The sequence below is a fragment of the Astyanax mexicanus genome, chromosome 3, assembly GCF_023375975.1.
Source record: "Astyanax mexicanus isolate ESR-SI-001 chromosome 3, AstMex3_surface, whole genome shotgun sequence".
NCBI lineage: Eukaryota > Metazoa > Chordata > Actinopteri > Characiformes > Acestrorhamphidae > Astyanax > Astyanax mexicanus.
Genome location: NC_064410.1, coordinates 32,518,506 through 32,532,556, shown reverse-complemented (window position 1 = coordinate 32,532,556; position 14,051 = coordinate 32,518,506). Strand labels below are relative to the sequence as shown.

Genomic DNA, 14,051 nt, shown 5'->3' with positions numbered 1-14,051 from the left:
TCGACAGAACACCTGCTCTAAATGTCAAGGCTCTGGAGTAGTGAGGTTTACTAAACTAAGCTGCTGCTGTGAGTCAGACTGTAATGAGCAGCTCTGAACACAAGAGGGCGCTGAGTTTCTACATGGAAATTACAGTACAGCTGAGAGACGAGTTTACCTGTGTTTAATATGATGAACTAAGAGTTAGTTATTCTGTGCTACTTACTGTGTGAGACCTTTAGTATAGCATATCAGAATTACAGTAAAGTTCAAAACTGAAAAGAATAGAAAAGAGAAAAAATGGGGGGACAGAAAGAAAAGTGTGAGAATTAAAGAGAGAGAGAGAGAGAGAGAGAGAGAGAGATAAGAAGGAGTAACAAGAGAAAAGGTAGGAAAAGAAAGTGGTAGAAGAGAGGGAGTGAGTGTATGTGAGCGAAGAGGAGAGAGGGGGTGTGTGGTGTGTGATCACATCACTGGAGCAGCTTGTGTGTGTAAGGGTGTGTGTGTGGGAGAGAGAGAAAGAGAGAGAGTGTGTGAGAGGTTGAGGGTGTTTAATATCACACACACTGAGCGGGACTGAAGCGGAGCGAGGGATGATGGAGAGCAGAGAGATGGAGGGAGAGACGCTGCAGCGCTCACCCAGCACTCTCTCCATTACACAGTCCTCTAAGGTGAGTTATACACCTTCACACACCCTCACACACACTTACACACTCTCACAAACCCTCACACACTCTCACACACCTTCACACACTCTCACACACCTTCACAAACCTCACACACCTTCACACACCCTCACACACTTAGACACTCTCACACACGCTTACACACTCTTACTAACTCTTACACACAGCGTTTACTGACGGCTGACTCTGTGCTGGTCTGTGGTAAAGCTGCTCTGACTAAACTGACTCTAAATTGACTCTGGTGCGACTCTGTTCTTAAACTGTACTCTAAACATAAACCCGACACTTTATTTCAGTGTTTATTCCAGTGTTAACACACACCTTAGGCTTCTCAAAGACAAGTTAGCAGGGTTAATGAGGGATAAGCTCTATACATATCTCACCTTACACACTCCTCTACAGCTGAGCTACTGCAGGTTCCTAACAAAATGTTTTATTTTTCATAATACTATAAAACCTATATAAATACTTATATTACGATACAATACTTACTACATATGTTGACTATCTGTAGTGTAAAATTGGCTTAAATCAAGACATATTTGACCACGTGAAACCCTTTTTAGTGTTATATAGAACCAATTAGAATACAATTTACACTAAATAATATACTTTTAAAAAAAATGTTTTACAGGACATTACAACATTTTAGCATTCATTACATTACATTACATTACATTACATTACATTTGGAAGATGCTTTTGTCCCAAGCGACTTATAATAGTCAAGTACAAAGTAATAGAAGTTAAAGGTAAAACATGTTTTAGATAGGGCTTAAAGGAGGTTGAAGGGAAATAAGGGGATAGAGAAGTGAAGGAGGGGAAGAAGGAAATGAGGTTAGAGTAGTATTCATATATATATTCATTCATACACATACGTACACTGAGTTGACATTGTTGTAAGTAGGGTCACTATCTTTACTAAACAAAAAAAACAAAAAACAAAAAAATTAATTGAATTCATTTAATAAAAAATACTGTTTTAATGCAATGTAAAATGGGATAATGGAGATTGTACATATAGAAGCTACCAGAGATAATCTCAGTAGATTTGCTTCTTACAGAAACCTGTAAAGAATTATTTTATGTGGCAGGAATTTTCATATTTTACACATTTTTTGAAATACAAGGAAGTTGTGTTTGCACTGTGTTTAATATAACAGCTGCATGTAAGTTTGAAGTCTACTTACGATTTGTTAAAAAAAAAAAGTTTTTTTTTTACATGTAAAGGAAACAATAACTTGCACATCAATTTAAATAGTGCTGTTTGTTTATTCTGTTATGTAAGAACTAAAAATCTAAATTGTAATGAGAATCGCTCATATGTTTAAAGAATATCGAGATAATTTTTGTTTTTACAATATTGCCCAGGCCTACAATATAGTATATATAAATATAGCTTTTTTTAAACTTGTAACAGTAGTGATACACTTCCACCAAATATGAAGAACTCGTATCTAACCTGTCGGAGAACAATTTAAACATATTGTGATGGTTCTATATAATACTTTTAAATTTACTTTAAAAATGAGTCTATGTTTTGCTGAAAAAAGTTTCTCTAACCTGTAACAGTAGTGAAAATCATTTGGTGGAATATTTTTAAGGTGTCATGGCTCTATATAAAATAATTTCTGTTTCTATATAACCCATGAAGAACACCTACTATGTAAAAGAGCCCTTTCTCAGGACTATAGACATCCTTCTAATTGTTTGTATAAGTGTAACTTTAAAAAAATCAATTATTTATCATCAGTCAATGAAATCATTCCAATTTTCTGTTCATTATTAAACCAAAAATATGTATATACGCTAAAACGGCAGAAGTCATGGGATATCAATATGTAAATTAATCATGAAATGTTACCTCAGGGGGTGGAGGTGTTATGAAAACTAGTCATAGAGGACTTTAAACACTCACTCATAAGTCCACTCTCTGTACCCTCTGTTAGACAGAAGCTCATCTGTTGCCCGACAGTACTGTCTTGTTGGCCATCCTCTAGTACTTCATCAGTGGTCGCAGGACGCTGCCCACTAGATGGTGTTCTATTCTTAGTCCAGCAGTGACAAAGAGATGTTTAAAAACTCCAGCAGCACTGCTGTGTCTGATCCACACATAACAGCACCATGTCAGTGTCTTTGAAAAAATAAATTAAAATATTTGTGGGGTCCTGACTTTAATAACAGGTGTAAAAAGAGGATAGAAAACTATGTGAAAGTGGAAGTGAAAGTGAAAAAATTAAAAGTGAATGTAAAAACAAAGAAGAAGTCATTATGTTCTGACCTGACTGTGTATTAGTGGCCTTGTAAAAGTATATAATCATCAGTTTGTTGAATAAAAATTAAGTACAATTGCAGATGTGTAGCTAATTGTTTAGTTCCCAGTAATAATAACAAGGTCTTGAGGGTCCCTACTGAGACTGAGAGTCCTACTAATTTAGCTACAAATAAAATGCTGTAGTTCTTTTTTCATTAGTAGTTTAATCCTTATCTTCATCAATATCAACAGCTGCACAATCTGTGCTCTTCTATTAATGTGGATGAGTTATTGTGTATCTTTGATAAAAGTCTGGTGCATAGTTTTATTTCCATAAAAAATAGCTCATTAGATCAGTCTAAAACATTGTAGGTGAACAGGGTTTCATTTATTGAACAATAAATATCACAACAAATCTTTGCCAGTTAATTACTGATATTTTAACTTGGGTTTTTTTGTATTTGAAGTTAATACAAGCGTGTATGCAAATGAGACATAATTTAATTAAGCATTCATTCATTTGCATATTAAAACCCCCAAAAAGTCTAACCTTGGGATAATGTTTAAAACATTCATTTGATTGTGAAAACATGCCCCAGATCAAGGCTTTTACAGGACAAATAATAAAAGTGCACAATGCCATGCTTTCAGGCTTTACAGGACCGGAAAACAATAATTAAGCTGCCAGCATAAAATACATCAGAATGAGATCAGCTGCTTTGCTGCGTCCTTCTCTTGAACTTGTTCGGTTTGAAGCAGCAGTCGTGCTGTAGCTTTGATTAAACTGCTTTTATGTTGTTTGACTTGTGTTATTTAAAGCTAATGCTGTTTGCACAGCTCATTAAGAGAGGGCTCATAAAAACCCTCCCAGAACAAAATGGGACTGAACCTTAATTCACATACTTTACCAATGCTGGCCGCTTTCGAGTGCTGTTGACATGTTGACATGTTTTTTAGACTTTCTACATGTTTATTGCCTGAAGTCATATTTCCTGCTGCTTCAATACTTCTTTTATTATTGAGATGTGTTTTTTTTCTTCCCAAGGGGAGACAGTCATGGGGAAAGGTCTTTGTTATAAATATTATATCAGGATGATTTCTGTCAGCCCTACTGACAGGTTTTGCAGATGATACATCAGTGCGAATTGTTGAAGTATAGCACTAAATTCTACTTGTTTTTGGTTCCTGATGTCTGTTTTTTCACGACTTAAGCTCTCCCTGAATTGTAGGTAATGGTCTTGCAAAACACCATCACTACCATCTTAAGTAACAACAAAGTAACAATATAGATTCCTGAAGGGAACTGCGTTTCAGATACTTGCTTTGTGGCTTTTTATTACAGCTCTAGAGTGTGAGTCTTAGATGCTGCAGGATTCTCAGTCCATTCAAGTCTCTGAGTTGAGTGTTTGAGGTGACTTTTAGGTTACTAAAATATGAGTCCGATTCGTATCATAATTCTTTGAGGTGGAAGCGTAGTCATGTTTCACGTTTCTGAGGTAAGAGTGAGTTGACTCTCTGTTCTATACAGTGAAAGTTTAAGATGACGCATGATGAAGTGTGAGTCTAGTCAACTTTTAAGTCTTTGAGATGAGTGTTTAAGTTAACTCTTAAGTCTCTAAAGTATGAGTTCGAGTCACATATGATTTTTTTAGGTTTAGGCTAGTCATGTTTTGAGTCTCTGAGGGGAAAGTCTAAGTTGACTCTGAAATCTCTATAGTTTTAGTCTAAATTACCTCATTCTCAGAGTAGTGAGTCAAGCTGCATTTGAGTAAACTTTTGACTCTCAAGGTACTTTATGCTGTTCTGAGTCTCTCAGTTTGCATCCTAAATTGGGTAACACTTTATAATACTGTTCCATAGTTAATAGGTAACTAAGCAGGAACTAAGCAGTAACTAATTAATAGTGCTGCATTAACACCTAAATATTTTCTATTAACTACCAGGGAGTACTGAATAATTACTCAGTAGATAGTACTGAACTAATGATTATAGTAGTTCACTATTAACTTCACAATAATTACTGAGACTTACATATCTCTCGGAGAACTACTTACTAATGATGTCTTCTTTATAATAACTACTTATTAATTACTGCTCAAATCAACATTAACTACTGAAAACCCTTACATGCCACCTGGGGAACTATAGATCTAAATCAGGCATATTTGAGTTAAATGCATAATAATTGAAAGCATTTTTGTATTAAGCAAGTGACACCATTTGTAGTAGTGGTAACCTTAATTACCTTATTATCCTCAGTTCCTTCCAAATATTAGCAACATATAGTAAAATACTTCAGTGTGTATTACTCTGCTTAACCATCAATTTTGGAAGAAAAAAACAACATTATAACGTAATATTATTGCCAGGGGCGTAGCAGCAAATTCTGGGCCCTGTACACCCTCTATGTTAATGGGCCCCTATCCATGCCAGTAAACAAAGGAAAGTGAGCGAAAAAAAAGTCATGGGCCCCTCTCCCTACTCGGGCCCTGGGTAGTCAGGTCCACTTTTCCCCCCACTACCACGCCCATGATTATTGCATAGAAGACATTGATGAAAGTTCTCCAGAAGGCATCTAAGACTCTAAGAATGACTGTGAGACTGTAATAATGTAACAATCATTGCTTTAATACTAGGTATCAGCCTTATAAAAGTGCATCTTCAGCGTTTGCAGTCTCACAGAGATTTATTTCACTGCGCACTATTAGGGTAATTACGGTAATTTCACAGTGGACGCAGCTCTCCTGGTCTTTCGTGTAAATTCTCTGCTGTGCTGCTGCTGGAGGAGGAGGATTAAGAGAGACTCTGCTGCTTTCATATTTCTGTATTTGATTGAAAATAAACTAGTAATCAAGATATTGAGATCTTTTCCAGCTGATTTTACCCCCGGATCAGAGGAGGACTCTTTGTGGGTTGTTAACCAGCTTTAGGATGTGTGTTAGCTAGCTAAGTTAGCTAAGTTGTGTGTGTAGTTAGCGTTAGCCAGCTAAGTTAGCTAGGTTATGTGTGTGTTAGTTAACTGGCTAAGTTAGCTAGGTTATGTGTGTGTTAGTTAACTGGCTAAGTTAGCTAGGTTATGTGTGTGTTAGTTAACTGGCTAAGTTAGCTAGGTTATGTGTGTGTTAGTTAACTGGCTAAGTTAACTAGGTTATGCGTGTGTTAGTTAGCTAGTTTAAATGTGTGTTAGTTAGCTAGGTTATGTGTGTGTTAGTTAACTGGCTAAGTTAGCTAGGTTATGTGTGTGTTAGTTAACTGGCTAAGTTAGCTAGGTTATGTGTGTGTTAGTTAACTGGCTAAGTTAACTAGGTTATGTGTGTGTTAGTTAGCTAGTTTAAATGTGTGTTAGTTAGCTAGGTTATGTGTGTTCGTTTGCTAGCTAAGTTAACTTTTATGTGTGGGTTAGTTAGCTAGGTTATATGTGTGTTAGTTAGCAAGCTAAGTTAGCTAGGGGAAATGTGTGTGTGTTAGTTAACTAGGTTAAATGTGTGTGTGTTAGTAAGCTAGGTTAAATGTGTGTTATTATTATTATTATTATTATTATTAATGTATATTTCCCTTTATAATACTGTGACATGATCTGCCGTAACTCCTAAAGAAGATCACAGTAACTCCTCAGTAATTAGTAATTAGTTACCATGTTTCTCACTTTATAATACTGTGGTATGATTTACAGTAACTCCTAAAGAAGAACACAGTAACTCCTCAGTAATTAGTAATTAGTTACCATGTTTCTCACTTTATAATACTGTGGTATGATTTGCAGTAACTCCTAAAGAAGAACACAGTAACTCCTCAGTCATTAGTAATGGGTTACCATGTGCTGCTGTTAACTCCCGAAAAAAGAAGACAGGGACCCCTTATTAATTATCTATGAAGAACACAGGGACACCTAGTCCGTTATCTAACACAAATATTTATTCATTTAAACATGATTTCCTGCAGAATAAGGATGTAGGACACAGCCTAGAGTAAAGCTGTATGTGAGCCATCACTTCTACTGAGCACATCTCCAGGAGGACTGAAGAAGAGCACAGGTTTAGAATAAACACCTGTAACACACTGACAGAATATTACAAAAATGGGGGTTAAGCAGACTACTGCACATTTCAGTGTGTCTAACATTTGGAAGATATTGAGCATACTAAGGTAAGCAAGGTTAATATATGATAAGTGGTATCACTGACTTTAATATCACCACTGATAGAAGAACCTGCAGCAGCAGATAAACACACTGATAGAGGCTAGCGGTCCGGCGCTGTGGAATTACCGTAATTACCCTAATAATGCGCACTAAAAAACTGTGAGACTGCAAGGCTAAAGATGAACGTTTATAAGGTTGGTGCTTAAAATTAAAGCAGTGACCATTAAAACAAAATTGAGTACAGTCAGTCTTAGATGCCTTCTGGAGAACATAAATAATGTCTACTATGTAATAATATTAAGTTATAAAGTTTAAGCAGATTACAACACACTGTAGTATTTTACTATATGTTGCTAATATTTGGAAGATAATGATGATAATAAGGTAATTCATGTCACTACTACTACAAATGGTGTCACTGGCTTCAAATATGCCTTTAATATCACCACTGATCAAATAATTGTTTGTGTAGACTGATTTAGATCTATAGTTCCCCAGGTGGCATGTAAGGGTTTTCAGTAGTTAATGTTGATTTGAGCAGTAATTAATAAGTAGTTATTATAAAGAAGACATCATTAGTAAGTAGTTCTCTGAGAGATATGTAAGTCTCAGTAATTATTGTGGAGTTAATAGTGAACTACTATAATCATTAGTTCAGTACTATCTACTGAGTAATTATTCAGTACTCCCTGGTAGTTAATAGAAAATATTTAGGTGTTAATGCAGCACTATTAATTAGTTACTGCTTAGTTCCTGCTTAGTTACCTATTAACTATGGAACAGTATTATAAAGTGTTACCCTAAATTGTATATCTGCAGATTTTGTCCAGTTGTGTGAGTCTGAGATTATAGTTTTACTTATCGTCTAGAGTCTATGTTGAGTTTTATGTCTGGTACTGTATTTTTTGCACTATAAGGCGCACTTAAAATCCTTGAATTTTCCCAAAAATTGTCAGTGCGCCTTAGAATTGAGTGCACCTATGTATGAATTTTACCAGTAAGGTTGTAATAAGCAGTAAAGCCACTCCACTGAAGTACAGCGTTATACAGGAGTTTTACTTTAGTTCTCCAGCACTGGGGGCTGGAATAGCATTAGCATTAGCAGCTAACCGTGCTCACTATTTCCCCATTCAGAGGTGAGTATTATCGGCCTGTAGCCTGCTGCTAACCCCAGCTAGCACTGCTGTAGCAGCATTAGCATTACCAGCTAACTGCGCTAACACTTTCACCATTCAGAGAGGAGTATATCAGCCTGTAGCCTGCACATTTACCTTGTTAAATTAAGCTACGTGGGACAAACCACTAGCTAATATCACCTTTGCTTACCAGAACACTCAGGATTCCTCAGTGTACTACTGTCAGGCGCTAGTTGTTAGCCGCTAATGCTCCAGCCTTGCTAAAGAAATTTGGGAATCTAAGCTTACTGTAAATAAACAGAAGCGTTTTACTCACCAAAATAAACAGTTTTCAAGAGAGAAATGTGTGTAGATTAACATCCAACACTCGTTTGACTTTAAAAGAAAGTAATTTTTTATTACAGTTTTGTTTATTACTTAGTTTAGCTTTATTAAATTAGTTAGCTAACCCCCCACCACCACCCAACGGCGAGACCTGCTGAATTAGAAGCTTCTTATAGTGTCTCTTAAAATGTGCCTCATAATCCAGTGTGCTGTTACACCTTAGCCTGTGTCTGTCCAGTGTCTTTCCTTTTTTGGTTCCTTCCTGCTCCTGTCCTCTGTTCTCGTGTTTTGTTTACCTGTCATGTTTCCCAGCCATGTGCTACTGTGTTTTGGTCATGTCTCCGCCTTAGCCCCGCCTTGTCATCTGTAACCCCTCCTGTCTCATTTGTAACTCCGCCCCCCTCATTACCTCCACAGGTGTCCCTAGTGTGTGCCTGTGTATAAATACCCCATGTGCTCCGTTGTAGTTTGTCGCATCTTTTGTCTCAACTTGTCAAGTTACTCTGTCCAGATTGTGTTTGTCTGTTTTGTTTAGCCACAGACCTGCTGTGGTGTTTGTCCTCAATGTCTCAGGTTTGCTTTATTTAGTTTGTTTCTTTGTTTGCTTAGTTTGCTTGTTTGGTTCAGTATTTTAGTTTATCCTCTGTTTCATAGTGTTTTGTTTTAGTTACCTTTTCTTTTTATACTCCCTAGTGTTCTTTTCTTTGTTAGTTTAAATATGGATAATAAAAAAGACTTGCATTTGCATCCTGCCTCTTCCTCTACGTTACATGTGCTTTATTTATGGAAATAGACTAGAATAGTGAAAATATATGGTACGTATATGTCTGAGCCGAGATTAAAAATTGTCAGTCAAATTAGGGACAAGTCTGAGTTGATTTCAGGTCAGTTAAGGGTTGGATTATCAAGTTATGAGTCATTTAATTTCTAGTCTGAGTAGAGTTCAGGAACTTTTATTGAGTACTGCTCTGAGTCATGTTGCAAAGAGACCATAGGAATAATTTTGCAAAAAAAATCCTAGTTGCTGTTAAACAGCCATATATGTTTAATGTTTGTTGGTTTTCCTTTATTTAAACACTTGACTTTCATTTCCATAAATACAGACCCAAAATCTGAATCTGTTTTTTTCTGATTTAATTACTAGTCTAAACAAAGTACTCTTCTGTATAATTGAGTCAGAGTTGTATTGCTAATCAATTAATTTCTAGTATAGTTGAGTTGCAAGTCAAATAAGTTTTCTTATTTTCTGTTTGAATACATGCTTATTCCAACATGAAATTATCTGAAATGGCTTATATGCCTCAGCCTACATACAGTAAGTGCTGAGACCCTGTGGAACCTCTTTTATCAGCTGAAAGTGTTTAGGAGTTTGTCAGTGTCACTTTCCTTGTCTTTGCTTTATTTGGAAGTGTCTCTCTGTGAAATGTGCTGCTGAGGAACACAGAGACTGTGCCTTAATCACTGTCCCCTACATTAAGAAATCTAGATCACTATATAGAGCGCTATTATAGGTAACTGGACTGGAGTGGGAAGAGAAGATTTGGGACAATACCTTATATGGCTTTTCTCATTACTGTGTGAAAGCAGGTTTTTGCACAGTAAACATATCAGCACTTTGCTGTACAGCAGCAGCATTGAAACATGCTTTAAGAAAAGGCTTCCTAAACAAAATCATATTGCTTTAATTAATTTAATATTAATATACAGAAATAAAATATACTGTTGCAGTGCATGGTGTAATATTTCACATATTCCAAATTCCAATAGGAACCCCAAAATAACACACTATGTATACAGTGAATAGGGCAAAACATGGCTTCTCCCATAAACTAAACTCACAAAAATAGTAAAAAGAGGCTGCTGTGTCGAACATCGACACACTTACTTCACACCACAAACTAGAACACCAGGTATCATCTCTTATAGTTTATTTAGAGGTCTTTGTCAAAACAATGTGTTAATCTAACCCCATAGTGTGGAGGCTGTACTTGTACTAGCCTGGCTAGCTCTCACTGTGATCTGCTTCAGGACTTTCAGAGTTTCTTCCAACACTTTATAGTTAGGGCAGCTGCCTTGAGAGCGTATGCCCCCTGCCTTGACTATATAAAAAAATTGCTACCGGAGCCCTAAGCACAATTGGCCTTGCTCTCTCTGGGTGGGTAGATGGCGCTCTTTCCCCTCATCACTCCATAGGGTGATGTCAATCAGCACAAGGTGTCTGTGAGCTGAGGTATCGGAAGCAGTTCAAAAAAAGTGACGGTGGCTGACTTCACATGTATCAGAGGAGGTATGTGCTAGTCTTAACCTCCTGGTGTTGGGGCATCACTAGTGATAGGTGGAGTACTAATGAGTGGCTTGGGTATTTTGCTGCGTAAATTAGGGAGAAAATGTGAAAAAAATTTGAAATTAAATTTTATTAAAAAAATTAATTAAATGATGGTGCTTCCATGCTACCAACAGAGATTCGAGTGGGTTTTAGATTAATGGGACATTTTACATTCCTTAATCCACAGTAACACAAGTGTACCTGGAATACGTCATAGGAGACATTAGAACTGTGCATTGGGTGGTAACGATTGTGATCAGCTGAATCTGGCAAAACATGTCATGGCAAACAGCCAACAGATACAGAAATCTCATCCACATTCAATGCAGAACACCTTATTGACATATCCCACAGATCACTGTGGCTTTATTTAGCTGCCGCAATATTAATTCCTGTCACTTGTGGGGAAAAACACAGCGCATCCAAAAAAACAATGACATTGTTTTTAACACAGCCATTAAAATATTGCAGCTCTACACCCTGGTCTATTTAACTTTGTGCAAGGTAAGCACTAATAAGTCGTAATCTTCTCTGAGTCCAGATTTACATCTTCAGATCTATATGTATCCAACCAGTACATTTCGATCCTGGGAGCAAAATAAAGACAAGGGGGGCTGTGAGAAGAGATTACAAAACAACACTACCCCTCTGAGGCTTGGAATAAGTCTACAGCTCTGCAAACGCAATTACCTGCCGAAAGCATGCAGTGTATTTTAAGGGAAGCAATTTGGTGGATCAATGCTAATACCATTGTACTGAATAACTGAACAAATAACTGCCATCTTCCTATGTCTCTCTCTTTCTCTCTCTCTCCACAGTTGCTTCGTTTGAAGCGCTCTCTCTCCTTCATGCGCAGTAAGAGTGTGGAGAATTTTTTCCAGCGTTCCTACAGCGATGCCCGAGTTCCCTCCGACTTTGTCTCAGACCCACCACCTCCCTCTCCGCCTCTGCCAGGGTCACCACTGCCTAGCGATGGTTCTGCCAACCCGTCCCCTTCAGTCAGCCCGAAACCTTCTTTAAGTACCTTTTCTTCTTGCACTACAGTCCTGCAGCCTCGTCCAACCCAAACACATTGCTTCCAGGAGTATGTCTTCCGTCGGCCAACCAGCTGCCAGCTCTGCAAACACGTAATTGTGGGTAAGCAGGTACACATCTTAAAGGCCCTATTTTATGGAAAGGAGTTCCATGCAAATATTGTCTTTTTCCCACCCATTCAGCCCACAGCAGAGTAGGCACACTTTTTAAGTTAGTTTAGCCCCACCTATTTAGAACACAGCTGTGTAGTGTTTATCTCTGTGCAGTGTGGAGCTGCGTTAACACAGAATGCTAAAAATGTGCCGCTGCATTCTCAAACAATGTTTTCAATGGGACGTGAAGTGTAGATGTATTAACCATGGCTGCCAGCAGTGAACGATGCACTAGCATGAAGCAGCATACAGCGTTTGTTCATAGCACTATAGTATCTGGCTGATATATCAGATTACACTGCGCCTTATCAGCAGTTTAGCTTAATTTAATAGAAGTATATTTGATAGTTGGGTCGGATCAAGACCAGATCATATTCTCACTTTAAGCTAAAATCTGCACATTGGACAGGAGCAGGGCAGATTACGATGGAAGTTGGGGTCAAAATTTGGTGGCATAATTCATTTTGTGAACGCATTAACGTTGACAGCCCTACTTTGAAGTTAGTTTAGCCACGACCATTCAGCAGACAAAGTGGTGACTTGCTCTTGTAGCCTACAAGTCCAGGCAAGTTAAGTACCTTATAAATTACAAATTAACACATAGGGAAAGGTAGCCAAGGAATGACTACACACTAATAAGAGGAAGACATGATCAGATTGCAATTAATGCTTTTTTTAAGCATAGGCTGCATTAATTAGCATATTTATAAGGATTTAAAAAAAACTCCCCTCAAGGGGGAAAAGTTTGAACGTGTCTACATTATAAAGTTGGAATTTGGAAGTTTGATTCTGACAGTGACAGGATGCATTGTTCTGGTATACAGATTTCAGTTTAGTCATTTCATCTCAGTAGACTTTTCTACTGAGAGCATAGGATGGAAATAGGTCAAAGAACAGAGACACAGCGATGTTCACAGGCACCACAGGATCCTCTACCACTCTCCTAATGGGATCACATTTGCATTGTCGCTAAATTTGGCTTTTTGGTTATGTGGGATTTGCTACAGTCATTTTTCATGCTCACGTTTGAAATTTGAACTTCTTAAAATGTAAAGCCTTTTCTCTTGTGTTCTTTCTTCCTGTCTGCTTCTTAAATTGAACATTCTTCGGCTCCTATTTTTTCTTTTCCTCATCTGTTTTTCTTTGGGTTGTTTTTCTGCTTTCCTCCCTGTTGTTTCAAATCTCTGATATTAATACTGCCACTCAGATAGCCACTTGTTCTCTTGGCCCCCCACCAACTTCCTTACCCGTGGCCTGTTCTCTTTAATCAGGCACTCTCTCACGGTCAAGTCCCCTCTGAATATCAGACTGCAGCCGTTATTGATTGCTACTATCCTTACAAAACCTGGGCTTTGACTGTTCAATCGTAAACAAATGCCGTTCCTTTTAAAACCTTTCTTTTATCTTTAAAGCTTTGAAACATTTCCTTCTTCAATTCAGTCTTTAATTCAGTAACCTACTTGGGTCTTTCCAGCAGAGATTTCAAGTTTTCCACAGAACAGAAAAACCCACAGTTAAAGTTATTAATAATTTACCTTCATCTACTGATTCTACAGATCAATTAATTATCATTTTCCTTTCCTTAATCCCACTGTGATGGGGAGCTGAAATGAGCTTTTATTAACTTTATTTGCTTTTATTTTTCCATTCCACCTTAAATGCTGCCGCCTTTGCTGTTTATTGCTTGTTATGAAGATAATAGCCATAAAACATTGAAACTACTAAACCCAAGTCAGGAACGTTAAACGGTGGTATATAATAAATGAAAAAAAAAACAATTTGTGGGGTTCTTTGGCCCATTTTAGACCCAATCCCATTTCACCCCATCACTTATCCTTACCCCTTTGTTTTACAGGGTCTTGACCCACAATTTTCTTTTTTAAAAATTAGAATAAGCAGTGCATTATCTTATTTTAATGTTGTTTTGATGTTTTTAAGGCATTTTCTTCATAACAAGCACAAAAATAATCTCTAGTAGTATTCCCTAATCTGCACTAGTCCATCAAGGAGGTAATAAA

General features: G+C 37.3%; 1 protein-coding gene across 1 annotated transcript in view; it reads left to right on the top strand.

Moving 5' to 3' along the window:
• The first annotated feature begins 408 nt into the window (after positions 1 to 408).
• LOC103040244 (SH3 and cysteine-rich domain-containing protein 2) overlaps positions 409 to 14,051 on the top strand; it is a 31,257-nt gene continuing 17,614 nt past the window's right edge. The window contains exons 1-2 of the mRNA XM_007230783.3: positions 409 to 650; positions 11,665 to 11,983. Of these exons, the coding sequence (XP_007230845.2) occupies positions 573 to 650; positions 11,665 to 11,983 (397 nt within the window). The 5' untranslated portion in view covers positions 409 to 572. The remainder of the gene's footprint in view (positions 651 to 11,664; positions 11,984 to 14,051) is intronic.